We start from the raw sequence: 15,268 nt of genomic DNA, 5'->3' as shown, positions 1-15,268 counted from the left end.
GAAATGTTGGTTTGTTTTGTCCAATCTTTTAAAATGTGTCAAACCCTTATTTACGAATAGGCTCTTGGGGATTTTAAACTTCTGGTCTGTGAATTGAAGATACCACTCACTGTCTTTGGAAACCAGGAGCGGCCGTTTGGCTTTCTGGGATGGTCCAGGGTGCTGTTGGAGTGGTACAGCATTTGCCTAAAGGCATTTTCAGAAGAGCTGCACTTGTGTCCCGGTTGGTCAGTGGACACAAATGTATAAAAGAGTCACTGAAATCTCTGAGATGCTGAAAAAGGCAAACCTGTGCAAGACTGGATACTGAAAAGTTTAGTTGCATTGAAACTGCAACAACATTTGATTAAGGAGCTTATAACTCTTCCCATAGTGCTTTTCTTCTGAAAATGTCCCAGAATTCAGTTTCATGCATCACTGAGGAGTTTGCATGTGTTAAACACTTGAGCTTCTTGCTTGTTTCTTAATAGCACAATGTATGTCTAGAGAGTCAGCTAACTGAACAATATGATTTTCTTTTTGAAAATAACAGGTTCCTCCTCCTGCTGTCATTCGGACAGAAGAGACATTCCAACCAGGATCCCTGTTCAAACAGTTGGCCACACAAGACGAAGACATGTCGTCTACGCCATCCCTCTTTAAACTTGGATGGCTTTCGAGCATGACCAAGTGAATCAGTGGACAGTGCACCCTCAGATCTATGCAATCTGTTGTTGAATGCAGAGGAAGAAGCTGTAGTGTGATTGTTTGTACTTTTTCTATGAAATACTATTGTAGTAAGACTGGATTTACTCATTAAAAGTGTGACTTTACTATGGAAGGCTTGTGTTTGTAGATTATAACTCACGATTATTGTATTAACTGTATTAAAAGCCAGAGTTCTATTCAATTTTGTTATAAGGATGACAGTATACATGGTTATGGAGAACTTCTGAGTTGGAGGCAAGGAATGAATGGCACTTTAGTACTGCTGAATTCACAAAACTCCAAATGAACTAGTTATTTAACTTTGGTAATGCTCGTTCCGAAGGATACTCCATCTAATTGGAGATTCCTCACCTTGTGAATATCCCCAGGTGGAAGGCTGTGTCCCGATCTCAAAAAGCAGTGTTCCTGCATGCTGATAGGTGCAGCTCCATGTCCTTCTGACCTGGAAACGATGAAAGGTGCCACCTCTGTGCAGTGATTTCAGTTTCTTTTATACGCTTGTCCACACCCTCAGAGGCAGAGCCCAACAGCAGATTAAAACAACCAGTGGGCAGACTCCTAAATTGGCGCCTTTTTAGATGGAGAAGGAGACTTTTCTACAGAATGGGGATGTGGGAGGCTGCTGAGGTATCTGTAGGTACAGCATTAACTAGAAGTAGCGTTACAGAAGGTATGTTCTTCTGATGGATACTTCTAATTGTAGATTCTTTGCCTTATAAATAGACAGCAAAGCAGTATCTCCCAAGTTGGTGGGTCTTTTGAATGACGTTCTCAGAACCGAATGGACAAATGCCCTTTCTGTCTCACCTTGTTGTCAAGGTAGTAGCGCTTGGTAAAAGTGGAAATGATGCCCGTGTGGCAGCCTGACAAATATACAGGAAAAGCCCTCTGCATGCCAACACAGTGGTAAAAGCCTTAGCGCTAGTGGAGTAAGTCCTCGAATCTACTTCTTAGTCAGCGCATAGTAGAGCTTAATACACATAACTATCCATCGGGACATGACCTACCTCTGCTTTGCCTTGCCCTTTTTTGCACCAGAAAGTCTCACAAAGAGCTGATCCTCCATCCAGTGTTCCTTGGTACAATCAGTGTAAAAGCTCAGTGCTCTCCTGGGGTCAAAGCAACGGATTCTGTCTTTCTCTTTTGAGAGATGAGGCAGGAAAAAGATTGGTTGTCCAACGTGAAAAGGTATCACCAATTTTCGGTAGGAATGCTGCTAGAGTCCGCAAAATCAATTTGTCTAAATAAAAGGTGGTAGAAGGAGGCTGGACCAAGAGTGCCTGATGCCTGGAGTCCGGCAAACTCAAAAAGGCCAAAAGGGCTAACAAAAAACTTTCAAAAGTGCCCACAGCAAAACCTTGCTTTTCAAATGACAAAACAAACAGCAATACATTTAAGTTTGGCTTGCAACAGGTCTGTTTGGCAGATACTGCGCCAAGAGATTAACCTATCCCAGCATTCAGTATACACTGATTTTATTGGACAGGTGCCTGGTTGCCAGGATCAAATCAGCGACTTCAATAGGAAGGTCAAAGGAGATAAACTGCCACTGCTCAATCACTATGCATGGAGGTGTAGATTGCACAGTTCTAGATGCAAGATCCTGCCCACCTCTTGCAACAGAAGATTCTCCTGAAGTGATATCCTGATCGGAGGGCAGAGGCTCAGGCCTAGAAGTTCTGACTACCAATCTGCAGTCAGTAGGTGCTTTGGACCCAGTGGTTTCTGATCCCTTTCAGAATGCTGGGCAGGAGAAGCAGCGGCTGGAAGGCATACAGGAATCCCATGCTTCACTACATGCAGAGTGGGCCTCTTGAGGGAGAGACTTGTTGGGAACTCCAAGGCTCAAAAGTATTGGCACTGTTTGTTCTCATCAGCAACAAAGAAATTGAGCTAGGATTCTCCCTATCGCTGGAAGATGCTGTGCGCCATTGGTTGTAATAACTATTCATGATCTGCTAGACATTATCAGCTTGTCTGCTATGGTGATTAAAGGCTATGCCAGTTGGTGTGGAAAATGGCTTGATGGCTCAGCCTGCTCCAGAGTCACAGAGCCTCCTGGCACCAGACAAAATACACTACCCCACCCTGCTTGTTTCAGTACCACATGCAAGTAGTGTTGTCTTTTAGAACCTGGGCCAGCATGCCCTTGATAGTCCGCAGCAAGGCCTTCAACACCAAGCTAATCGTTTGCAGCTCAAGCAGATTTATGAGAAGCGGGACTCTGCCAGAGATCGGAGTCCTCTGAGCTCCACTTCTCCCAGATGGCCTCCATCTGTTCATCACCACTTTCAAGTCTGTGTGGGTTAGGAAGAGGGTTCTGCTGCTGATCTAATTGCAACTGAGCGGCCAACACTGCAGATCTTTTGCAGTGTCCAATACCTAGATAGAATTCAACAGGTTCCCCCTTTGTTGGGCCAACTGAGACTTCGGATACCACTGCAGAACCCACTTATGCCCCCAAGCATGGTCTGCAAGCAAGATGCAGGAGGCAAGCAGGCCAAGAAGCCCCAGAGCCAAGACCAAGGATTCAGGGTGTAATATCTGGATCATAGCCCAAATGTCCTGGACACTTTTTTTCTTCAGAAAAAGCCCGAAAGCATACCGTATCAAGGATGGCTCTGATGAAAGGGTGCCTGGGTAAAGGATCATATGTTACTTCAGCAGGTTTCTTGAAAACCCCAACAATGTCAAGAGGTGGCCTGGGACTGACTGTGGCAACCCCACAGTCAATAGCCACACATTAAAGGTAGGGTAAGACTGCTACCCCTGACCATCTGAAGATGGCCAGCGACTACTGCCATCACCTTTGTGAACATCTGAGAAGCACTGGTGAGGCCAAAAGGGAACATGGTAAACTGAAAGTGCTTGTGGTCGACCTTGAATTGTAGATACAGCTTCTGCATCGGTAAGGCAGGAATGTGATAATAGGCGTCCTGTTGCTCCAAAACCACAATGCATTCCCTGAGATCCAAGACAGAAAGAAACTGGGCCAGTGTGGGCGTCTTGACTTTGTCCTTGCGTTGGAAGGCATTAAGACAGGACGAAGGCTGCCTTCCTTCTGTGGCACATGGAAGTAGAGGAACTAATAACCAGTCCTTACTTCGGAGGCCAGGACCCTCTTCATGGCTCCCTTGGCTTAAAGAGCCTGCAACTCATTATGCAAAATGGACGGATGGCCTTTCAAGAGCGGCTCTGATGTAGGTGGGAGGTGTGATGGATGGAAAAGGAATGGCAGGGAGTATCCCTTTTAGACAATTTGAAGACCCACATGTCTGATGTAATGCTCTGCCTACCCGACAGAATGTGGGCTACGAGGTGGGTGGGTGCCACTAAAGGCGCACTAAAGAGGTTTGGATGTTTTTGCAGGGGAGTTGAGAACTTTGGATGTATGCTGCCCCTGATGGATGGCCTGGTCACTGTCTACTGGCTCACAGCCTAAAACTCAAAAGGGCTGGGAGACCTTTTGTGCGGCACTGGGGCCTTACACTGTCAATACGCCAAGTCCCCGAAATAGTACAGAAAAGAACAAAACTGGGGGGGGAGGATTGGTGAGCTGGTGCTGAAAGGCCCCAGGAGCATGGCATAGCTCAGTTTAAAATGGTCCAGCTCTGAGTTTGTCTTTATGCCAAACAGAAGGGTACATTTGAACGGCATGCCCATTGAAGAAGGCCTGGATGTCCCTGGAGAATTCTGTGGATCTCATCCATGCCTGGCACTGGAATACCACACTTGTTTTTATGGCCCTACCTAGCCAATCTGTGGTGTTTAAGCCCGAGCAGATTGCAAACTTGGTCACATCCCAGCTTCTCTGATCTGGGCCACAGAAGTCTGTAGATCTTCTGGAATTGCTTGAATGCACAAGTGCATGTGTGTGTAACATCCAGAAAGGCAGTTGGCGTTGACCTACCTCAAGGTAAGGCAGGCTGAGGAGAGTATATGTTAGCCAAACATTTCTATGCATTTGGAATGTCGGTTAAGAGGAGTTGTCAGAAAGACGTTTGGACTGACATGCTGGTGGACACCTGCACCACTAAACTCTAAAGAGTAGGATGCTAAGTAAATACATCCTGGCCTTCTGCAGCTGGTCTGTGGCAACTGGGAACCTGTTGTTTGACCGGAGTGTCAGAACCCGTTTTACACAAGTGGCCAGTAATGTGTCTGTGAGGGCTTCATTGAAGGGCAGAAGGTGTTAGGTGCACGACCAGGCTGAAGGACCTATAAGAGGACATTTGTTTTCACCTATTATAGTGAAGATGTGGAGCACACCTCCATATCACAGTAGCAAAAGATGTACTCTTCCATAGCTGGTCCAGGGTAGGGCACAAATCCAGTATTGGGGGAGGTATCAACCCACTGCCATTCTATAGGTCCATGTACCAATTTTCTACATCATAAGAGGGTTTTGAGGGGACAAACTGTTTTCCATCCCCCCCATGGTTGTATGATTATGGCTGTCTCTGGTTAGAGTCGAAGCCAAAAAAGTTGGTGTATTGTCTGTACGCGACCTCACGGTAAAGGAATAGTGTCCGCATCTGAGTATAGGCTGAATCGCAACAGGATCTGGTTGCAGTTGAGCTGAGTTCTTCTTGACGTCGGAGACCACAATGGGTTGCACCATCTTTTCTTCTGGCGGCGTCAGTACAGGTGTTGATCTTCGAGGACCTGGCCTAGCAGTTCAGGCTGGACTTTTTCCATGAGGAGCGTGGTCAAGACTGATTTACATATGATTGGGTCCAAACTGAGGTGAGTGAAAAATGACGGATTGGGATGAGGCCCAAGTGATTGCCAGTGGCTGAGGTTAATTTAAGCGTTCCATCCATCACCTTGATTTTGCATTTGGTCCGAAACTCAAAGTTGGTTCAAGGGGCATAGATTGTGCTAAGGCCAGACTCTCCAGTGGTAACCACACTGGAGGCCCCTGCGGATCCTTGAGAGACAAACACGCACCAGCGGGAGCATGCAGCATGACTTCTTTAAAGAATGAAACCAGAAACTCATGGTGCATTGTGGCCAAAGGCAGAATCTGCTCCTATATAGCAATGGGAGTGACATCTGGAGGCATTGTGATGCCCTAGCACCTTATGTATTTCCTTTGACTTACCAGAAGACTTGAACCGCAAAAATGATCTGCTGCAGGAACGACTTCAGGGGCAGGTCTGCACTCTTGACTTTGACCTGGAGTGGGACCTGCTTGGAGTCTTGTGGTGCTTTTCAAAAATGGCCTTTGGGTTCATTGGGGCACTGTCATTGCAGGCCTTGGGATGAAATATTCCTTTGCACACTGGTAGCGTTTCTGAGGGACAATAACTTCACAAAGTGAAGAAATGGAGAGGAGTGTCTGATGGTGCAGAAAGAAGATGCTCATGGTGACTGTTACAGTGACACTTACATGCGGCTCCGTTCGACACTTCCAGAGAGGAACAACTGCTGCTCACTTTAGCGCTGGTTTATGAGTTTCTGGATCTAGTCTGGTGCCTGAGGATATGCACAAGTTGAAGATTCTGTGGACAGAAGTTGTTTTTAGGGTTTTCTTATATACATTTACGCCAAGTGGTGTCTCTTCCTAGGGCTTTAGTGACTGCTGCTGACGACAAATACATTTTGAGGTTCTATCCCACCACACACCACACCTATTCTTAACGAAACTAAAGCATTGTACAGGGGTGATATTTAATTTTTATTGTAGAAGTGTGCCTTGGCACTTAAGATCCCTGGTGATTATTTCCCCTCTTGTTTTTTGTTAAAACATGAGCGGTATCTTTTTTTTGTGAGAGGGTTGAAAAGGGGAGCCCTCACATAAACACTCTTCCCCTCAAGCTCCCTGGTTTTCATCTGGTTTGGAATACTTGCACCACTAGCATGACTGAAAAAAGGTTTCTGCCATAGAGCCTCTTTCTTTAGTTCAGCATGAGATCTCCTGCTCCCCCCCTCCCCCGCAGGACCTGCTTCCCCACATCCGCGATTCGCGCTAACCATTCTAGTACTTCATTTTTTTCCCAACACTCGACCGGAGGCTCCTTTATTCCTAGAAGCTGAGTTTTTTTCATGTCATATCCAAAGAGAATGCAACAGTTCTACACTGGTACACGTGCCATTGGAGTTTCACCTCACCCAGGACTAGAGTTTGATTTTCAGCCTTTCCTACAAACTGCAGTGTTGAGTCTTCAGATTCCTCCTCTGGACTAGAGGGCCTTCACAATTCTTTTCTATTCGAACCTTTTGACTCACCACCCGTCTTTTCAACAGATCATTAATGCTCCCAAGACTACTCATTCACACCTCATACTCCTTCACAGGCAATCATTTTTAATCAATGTATATGTCCCTGAGCCTTTGAAATACTATGTTTATAGTGCTGCGAACACTAGTCAAGCTTTTCCCTTTTTGCCAATATTACATTCTCTGGATTTTTCTAGACTCTCAGGGTTCAGATTTCTGACCCTGGGGACTCAGTCAATGTGCCAACCTGAACCAGAAAAACTAGTTGGGGTGCAACCCATACAAACCCCATTGAGCAATGATTTAATAAGATGTGTTTCGCAGAAACGTACAGTCTAACGCTACATTACAGGGACAGTGAAACACCAAATCCTCTTTCATAAATGAATATTGCACTAAAGGATCACTAGAAGACATAATATAAATTTTAAAATATTTATTTAAAAACTAAAACCCTAACTTAGTTCACATGATCTAAATTGTAGCCACAATGAAGGTAAACTTTAAGACTGTCAGGACGTTTGTTTATGTGAAGAGTAAGACATAATTGCTAAGGGGTTCTTTAGCACTAGCACCCTCATTTACAACTTCTAAGCGCTATACTAGTTCTAGCACATTAGTAGCATAATATTAAATAAAAGCCTATTCTGAGTTTAAAACATAGTTCACACCTGCATACCCAACTCCAGAACTACATTTCTAGCTCAGAGGCAGCTGTGTGGGTGTGTAAGTAGTTCCCCCTCAACCAACAATGCAACCAGGTGAGACGGCTAGTGAAGGCCAACTATCTCTAAGCTTTAGTTAATGCGGGTTCCCAAGTCCTTACTCCGTAGTTTTGTTGTCTTGTGTGAAGATCCTTTTTGACCATTAGCTCTCTATGCTCAGTTTATATAACACTTTGTAGAGCATTGTTGACATCTTTTTGAATAAACATTCTACAATAAACGGCTTAAAGTCCTTTCACCTATTTTCTTTCAATTAGACATAGTTATTTTATAAGGACCACAAAATATAATATGCAGATATCAACTTTCTAATTTCATAATGACTCACTGAAATGATTAACTGCAAAAATGTAATATTCAAGGGGAAATCTTACTTCTAGTTGCAGATTTCTTACCTTTGAATTCTCTTCAGATGTCAGACTGCATCCGGAAGATTTTCGTGAGCAGTACCCCCTGCATGCCATTAGGTGGAATTGATCAGCTAAGCATCTGTCGTCCGCATTGGAAATGACGTTGCGGGTACTTTATAGGTGCCACCCTGGCTCGCTGACATTGGTTCTTTCCTTTCTGCAAGAGAAAGCACTGATCCAAAGAGATCAACCCCTCAGTCAATTTTTGACTTGCTTTTTTTTTATTTTTTACTTTTTGTTGCTTTTTTGGGGTTTCTATACTCCTGGTGCATCCAGGATCTCATTTAGGAAAGCCTGAATCAAGCCCTGCGTTTCCTGTCATCGGCGATGTCAGTGGTGGATCCACACCTCGTATGTCTTTGGTGTTTGTAGGGCGACCACAACCCGAAGTTGTGCTCCAAGTGTTGAGCAATGAATCCAAAGGCTTTGGGGATGTGGTCCTTAAAGCTGATGGCAGCCCAACGCTCAGCTCCACACAGGTTGACACAATGATCACGTGGTAGGTCCAAAGATCAGTAGCGGAGCCCAATGTCATAATCGTCCCACTCTAAGTCCTCAAGACTTTCAGGTAAGCAAAATAAAAAGTCAAAGCATGCTTCCTCTTCTCTTCATCCATGGGCCGACGAGGGAGCATCAGCACTCTAGGCCTTGTTACAAGGAACCTGCACCTGGGTAGTAGTTTCTTCGAGAATTTTATGCGGTCATGTGCCTCATTTGTGGGCAGCTCAGCCCCGCTTGAGGGCCTTCGACCTCGCAGGGTTGGAACAGGCCCCTTTGGGTTCCATGCCGGCAACTCCGGCCTGATGCCAAGGGGGGGCACCAAAGGAGCCATTTCCTGATCCGGACCGATGACGGTCGAGGCACCTCGACCTTCCCGGTGCCAGTCCCGATGTCTGTGCCCCCAGCGGCGCGGATACCATTGTAATTCCCGAATCTGATACGGAGCCGGATGGGCGTCATAGGATGCCTATTCAGACGCCAGTGGGAGACATGCCTCCCAGGTCGGATCCTGAGCCTTTTGCTTATGCTTAGGCCTCGGGGATGAATGGGTGGGGTCAATGGACTCTTTAGACTACCAGAACCCTGAAGAATATATGGACTGGCGTTCAGACTTGGGTGAAGCCAGAGAACTAGGTACCTCTCCAGATGATGGCATACTGTCTCCCCCTACCGTGGCTACCCAGGAGGAAGCTTCATATTCAGTGGTGGTGTGAAGCTAAGGTCCTAGAGCTTGAATTGCCTTCAGTAGCAATCAGGACTAACCTCCTGACAGAGGTGCTTCAACCTGGAGCTTCATCCTCCGAACCCCTGCTCCCATTCAATAAAGCCATTATAGATCTCCTACTGGGTACCTGGTCCAAACCCAGCACAGGGGCTCCTATGAACAGAACTTGCCCACCGCCATCACCCTACTCCTGGCAACCCTAGTTTTCGGATGCAACACCCCACCCCTGAGAGCTTGGTTATCCAAGCCTCCACCTCCCATGGAATGTTAAGTTTAGCACCCCAGCTAGGAAATCCAAAAGGCTGGACGCACTTGGGAAGAGAATGTTTTCTTCAGCTAGCCTGGCATTGCGGTCTGTGAACACTGCATGCCTTTAGGACCGTTATTCCCACATGCTGTGGGATACAGTTGCGCAAGTGCTGCCACAGGTCCCGGAGGAGGCCCAGGCTGTTGCTGATGGGAGAGGTGCAGCAAAGTTCACACACCGATTTGGAATAGACTCGGCCGACCCACTGGACAGAGCAGTTGCATCGACAGTGGCCCTGAGGCACCACACCTGGTTGAGGACATCTGGGCTTTCAGGAGATGTCCAAGCAAATCAAATGGACTTGCTCTTTGATGGCACACCTCTCAAGAGAAAAAGCAGACTCAGCACTCAAAAGTTTCAAGGATTCTCGTGCTACAGCCAGGTACTTGGGCCTCGCAGCCGACTCCCCCCCCCCCCCCCCCCCCCCCCCCCCCACAACCCCTGTCTGCTTTTGCCACTTTCTTGGTTTTGGAAGGGGCACCCCACCGCATTTGTTCCCGTCCAGCCACTGTGCCGTGCCTGCTGCCCAGCCTGTGTGTGGCCGGGGATGTGAGATCCAATGACTCAATGGATCGGGGAGCTAGCGGTCTGGCCCTTCCACCATGGTGGCTTTTGACGATGGACCGAAGGGGCTACTTCCTTCCCTTTGAGACTAACCCTCCATCCATGCCGCCATTCTACAATCAGATGACGGAGGATCACTTTGCACTTCTCTGATGAGGAGTTACAGCTCTCTTAGCCAAGGGAGCTATAGATAGGGTTACTATGCAAGAAGTAGGTTGTGGTTGCTATTTCTGCTAGTATCTGGTACCCAAAAAGAACAAGGCTCTCCGCCCCCAATACTAGACCTTTGGTCCCTCAATCCCTTCGTCAAGAAGAAGTTCAAAATGCTCACTCTGGCTCAGGTTCTTTCTGCCCAGGAGACTGGATGGTAGCTTTGGACTTGTAGGATGCTTACTTTCATATTACTGTCCTGCTGGCCCACAGACGTTACTTGTGGTTCACGGTAGGCCACAAGCACTTTCAGTTCACAGCGCGCCCCTTTGGCCTTTCCAGCACCCCTGGGGCATTCACCACGGTGATGGCAGCAGTCGCAGCTCATCTGCACAGATCTGGGGTTTCAATCTTCATCTATCTCAACGACTGGCTGTTGAAGGAGGGCTTGCCCCAGGCTGATGTCTCCCACCTCCAGGCTACCGCAAACCTCCTGCATTTGCTGGGTTTTACTAAAAACGTGTTGAGGTTACACCTGACTCCCTCAGATGCTCAGAGCTGTTTTGGACACTGTGCAGTTTCAAGCTTATCCTCCTGAGTGGCAAGTCCAGGATACTCTGGCTAATATACCAATGTTTCAGCCTCTATCCTAGATTTTGGTGAGAATTACTCTGAGGCTGCTTGGCCTCATGCCCTCCTGCATTCTGCTAGTGAAACATGCCAGAGGCATATGCAAGCTCTGCAGTGGGACCTGAAGTTCCAATGGGCGCAGCATCAGGGGAATTTTTCTGACAACATCCAGATTTCAGAGGGAACTGTGCAAGATCTGAAGGTGGCTCACGAACCACAGCTGAATCACAGGCAGATCAATCTCCCTTCCCCAACCAGATCTGACAGTGGTGACAGATGCATCACTCCTGTGGTGAGGTGGCAAACTGAGTGAGGTGGAGATCAGAGGCATGTGGCGGAATCCAGACTCCACATCAACCTGTTGGCCCTAAATGCCATCTGGCTGGCATTGAAAGCATTTCTTCCCTCTGTCAAGGGGCAGACAGTGCAAGTGTTAACTGAAACACCACTGCCATATGGTACTGCATCGAGCAGGACGGGGTAGACTCGTGGACCCTTTGTCAAGAGGCTCCGAGCCTCTGGACGTAGCTGGAACATCAGGGCATATCCAGGCTCTCTGAACGCCAAAGCAAACAAACTACACCGAAAATACCTACCAGATCACGAATGGCGTCTCCATTCGGAGGTGGTGCAAGTCAGCAGTGGTGAAATCTTTGGTTAGATCTGTTCGCCTATACAGAGATCGCACAATGTCAGTAGTATTGTGCATTGGAGTTTCCAAGGCAGCAATCACTCAGAGACTCTTTTAGTCTCAAGTGGAAGTCAGGCCTCCTGTTTGCCTTTCTGAATATACCACCTTTGCCCAGAGTTCTGAAGAAGATCAAGATTGACCGGGCCCAAGTAATCCTTGTCGCTCCAGACTGGGCAAGGAGAATCTGGTACCCTGAGCTGTTGAGAATGTCCATCTATCCTCTGGTCCCACTGCCGCTTCGGGGAGATCTTCTTTAGCAGCACTAGGGGAGGGTTCTGCACCCAAACCTGCCCACTCTCCGCCTTCCTGTGTGGAGATTGAGCAGCGACAGTTGACAGCTTTTGACCTTCTGCCCGAAGTCTGTAGTGTTATCTTGACCGCCAGGTGGCCCTCCACCAAAACGGTATGGAAGAAATTTGTGGCATGGTGCACAGACAAGTCTATTGACCTCTTGTTCTCTCTTTCTCTCTCTCTCTCTGTTATTTATACTTTCTTTGGTCCAGCAGGACCCTACTATGGGCACTCTTAAAGATTATTTGTCTGCAATTTCTTCTTTTTTGAGGTTGCCTGATCAACCTTCTTTGTTCATGTCCCCTATTATACATAGGTTCCTTAAAGGTCTTACTCATATTTTCCTTCATGACCATTCATTATGTCCCAGTGGGATTTGAATTTGGTTTTTACTTTTTTGATGTGCGCTCCTTTTGAGCTTCTCCACAATTGTCCTCCCAGGCTTCTTACTTTGAAGACAGCCTTCCTTGTGGCCATTACATCTGCCCGATTAACTTGGTTCGCAGACCCACCTCCGGGGATGGTATTGCTTGGGTATCTATTCAAAGGTAAGAAAACTGCAATTAGAAGTCTCTATCAGATGAACAAGTTACTTACCTTTGGTAATGCCTTATCTGGTAGAGGCATATGGTTTCAGATTCCTTACCGACCCATGCATCCTCCCCGCTCTCTGAACTGATTTCTAGCGGCAGGGACACCCCTTTCAGGGTCTTAGTTTTGACACAGCAGTAGTCGGTTTCTGTATGGCTCTGCAATTCTGGTGTGGAAAGTCGTGAAAAGAAACTGGTGTCAGCGGGCCGGAGTGGTGCCTATGCAAGACTAATGATGTCATGTCCAGTGCGGACAACGCCGATAACTGGCGCAGAGCCAATCAACAGAGGTTCTACTTATAATAATCTTCTGGATCCAGTCTGACACTTGGGGAGAATTCAAAGGTAAGGAATCTGCAACTAGAATATGTCTCTACCAGATAAGGTGTTACCAAAGATAAGTAACTTGTTCTTCATGCCCTAAAGACAAAGACAACATATGTACAACACCCCTGGAAAGATGAGACAGAGGTACAGTGAAAATACATAGAAGGCTTTTTGCGCAGTGATGAATCGAAGAAAAAAAAGTAGATGAAAAGTATCATTCTGTCACTCTTTTGTCTGGGTACATCTGTTTTTAAAAAAGCCAAGTGTACAAATAAAACTGGAACAGGTCTTTTTTTGTTGCATGGTCTGATGCATATCCTGTCACTGTTAGTTCTTTCCAGTGGGTGATGTTAACATAAATCTTTCAGTTACTGTGAAAGTTGAAGGTATAGAAGTCATAAACCATTGATGTTAAGGTCGGAGATGTGATGATTTGCAGAGCCGCATTAACTAAATTTGAAAATATTGGTCTTGTTGTTGACAAAGACGATGTGGTGCGCAAATGATGAAATGCAGCATCAGTGGAATCCAAAGAAGAAGAGGTTTTGTGGTCTGACTCTTGCCAGAGTAGGTGAAAGGCAATGTGTTGAAATAGGAGTTGGAAGAATTGATTGGTGGTCTGTCAAAAACTGCATACTTCAGGATGGGTAAGTGCATTGCAGTGCAGTATGCCTGGTGCATTCTTATTGTCTGAATTACCTTCCTATGTTAAAATATGCCAAGGGTGGCAATTCCACAGGAACATCCAATCAGATTGTTTTAAAAGAGTTCATGCGCCAGAAAGATGGACTTGAGGAGCTCTCAGCTTGTGAAATGACGAAGTCCAATGCTCACTGATTGCTAAAAAATAATCTCCTCCAAAATAGAACACCATATTTTCCTGGCACAGTTGCTCTGTGGGATAATCAGGATTTCAGTTTTTGTTATTGATATTCATGTTGGCTTTATTTTCTTTACTAGAAACATGAAAGTTGCTCAACCAACTATTACAAGTCTAGTTCAAAATATGCCATACAGGCTGGAGAACAACAAACTGAAGAATGAAGGACTAAATCCAAATGCATTCTTATAGCAAGCCAACAAGCCAGATCAAATGCTTGTGAAAACATGAGTTTTGTCTGTTTTGTTTGAAGAATGAAAGCTAGTGCCCAACTGGTTGGGAAACTGAGTTGGAAACTGTGTCTCCATGACATTTTGAATTTCAGATGGAGAATGAGGACTTTGTAAGGCAAATGTTTATGCCACTGTGTTTAAAGGCTCCTCCTTTTGTATTACTATTGCAACAAGCATATTCAGTTTATCTGTCATGTACATATTTGCCCATGGACTTACTAAAAAAATAAGAAAAACTCCACGGCACATGAGCCAAAGTGATATCCAAACATTTTACTGGTTTGCATCCAGCTAACATATAGGTATACCCAGCTAACATTTCATAACAGCTTTCTTTGTCCTTGTCAGATTGTACCCTTTGCCTAGAAATTTATGATAAAAGGGAATGAATGGAATAGGTATCAGACGCAACCTACAATTCAACCTAGCATCAAAAGGTTACGAGCTTTGTAGAGTGTTCGAATTGCAGAGAACTAAGTGGATTCGCCACTCAAATGCGCATATGAATGCTGAATTATATTTGTTGAAGCAGTGGCATTCAAACGAGAATTCCCAAGCATGATACAGAAAGGCATTTTGTATCCTTTAATACCAGAACAAAGATCTATGTTTTCGACAATCCTAGAAATGGAAAGCTGTAATTGGGAAGATGATTTTATGTAGGATCCACATAGTATGTGTGTCTTCTGCCATAGAAAACAGGATACTTTCTAACTTCTCCGTATTCAAGAGTACATGATGCTTCTGTTTTTAGCCATTGTTTGTCGGGTTATGGCCAGGTCATAGGGATCAAACATAGAAGTCTCATTTATGAGCTACCATGTTCTTAGCCAGCTTTCAATGTTTCCAATGCCTGATTGAACTGGGTTATGGTTTGCATCTGAGCTTGTCCGTGCTGTAAAAGATGTAAATCTTTAAGAAAATGTAGTGCAGGCAACATTATAGTGCTAACTGGGTTTACTTGTTTTTAGCGTATTTGAAAGTCATTGTCAATAACCTTATGCATAATTTACATTATATCTGAATGTCTAGTTCTTGCTACAGCTACCCTTTCTGCTTATACCTGCTCTTAATTAGTAATGGCATATATTAACATGGACACAAATTGCATATTTCACTGGGTGTGAAACAAGTAGGAAATCCCTAAAATTAATATCTTTAATTTTGGACAAGTGCTCCTTCACAGCAGTTAAGCTTGAATATGGTAGCCATCACTTGCATAATTTACCACATTATATATAGGTACTGTTATGGAAGCCTATATGTTTTATCTGGGGTCTTATATATATATATATATATATATATATTTTTTTTT

At 45.4% G+C, this 15,268-nt stretch overlaps 1 protein-coding gene across 4 annotated transcripts in view; it reads left to right on the top strand.

Annotated features, from left to right (window-relative positions):
* The window catches only part of COG1 (component of oligomeric golgi complex 1), a 132,687-nt gene extending 131,867 nt beyond the window's left edge, over nt 1-820 (top strand). For 3 of the 4 annotated variants that reach the window (XM_069199822.1, XM_069199823.1, XM_069199820.1), the window contains one exon: nt 533-820. In XM_069199822.1, the coding sequence (XP_069055923.1) occupies nt 533-673 (141 nt within the window). In that variant the 3' untranslated portion in view covers nt 674-820. The remainder of the gene's footprint in view (nt 1-532) is intronic. The other variant, XM_069199821.1, reaches the window with a different exon arrangement.
* The last annotated feature ends 14,448 nt before the right edge of the window (nt 821-15,268 follow it).

The sequence above is a fragment of the Pleurodeles waltl genome, chromosome 7 (genome assembly GCF_031143425.1).
Source record: "Pleurodeles waltl isolate 20211129_DDA chromosome 7, aPleWal1.hap1.20221129, whole genome shotgun sequence".
Lineage (NCBI taxonomy): Eukaryota > Metazoa > Chordata > Amphibia > Caudata > Salamandridae > Pleurodeles > Pleurodeles waltl.
Note: the sequence above shows the minus strand (reverse complement) of the source record. Positions and strands in the feature narration are given on the sequence as shown.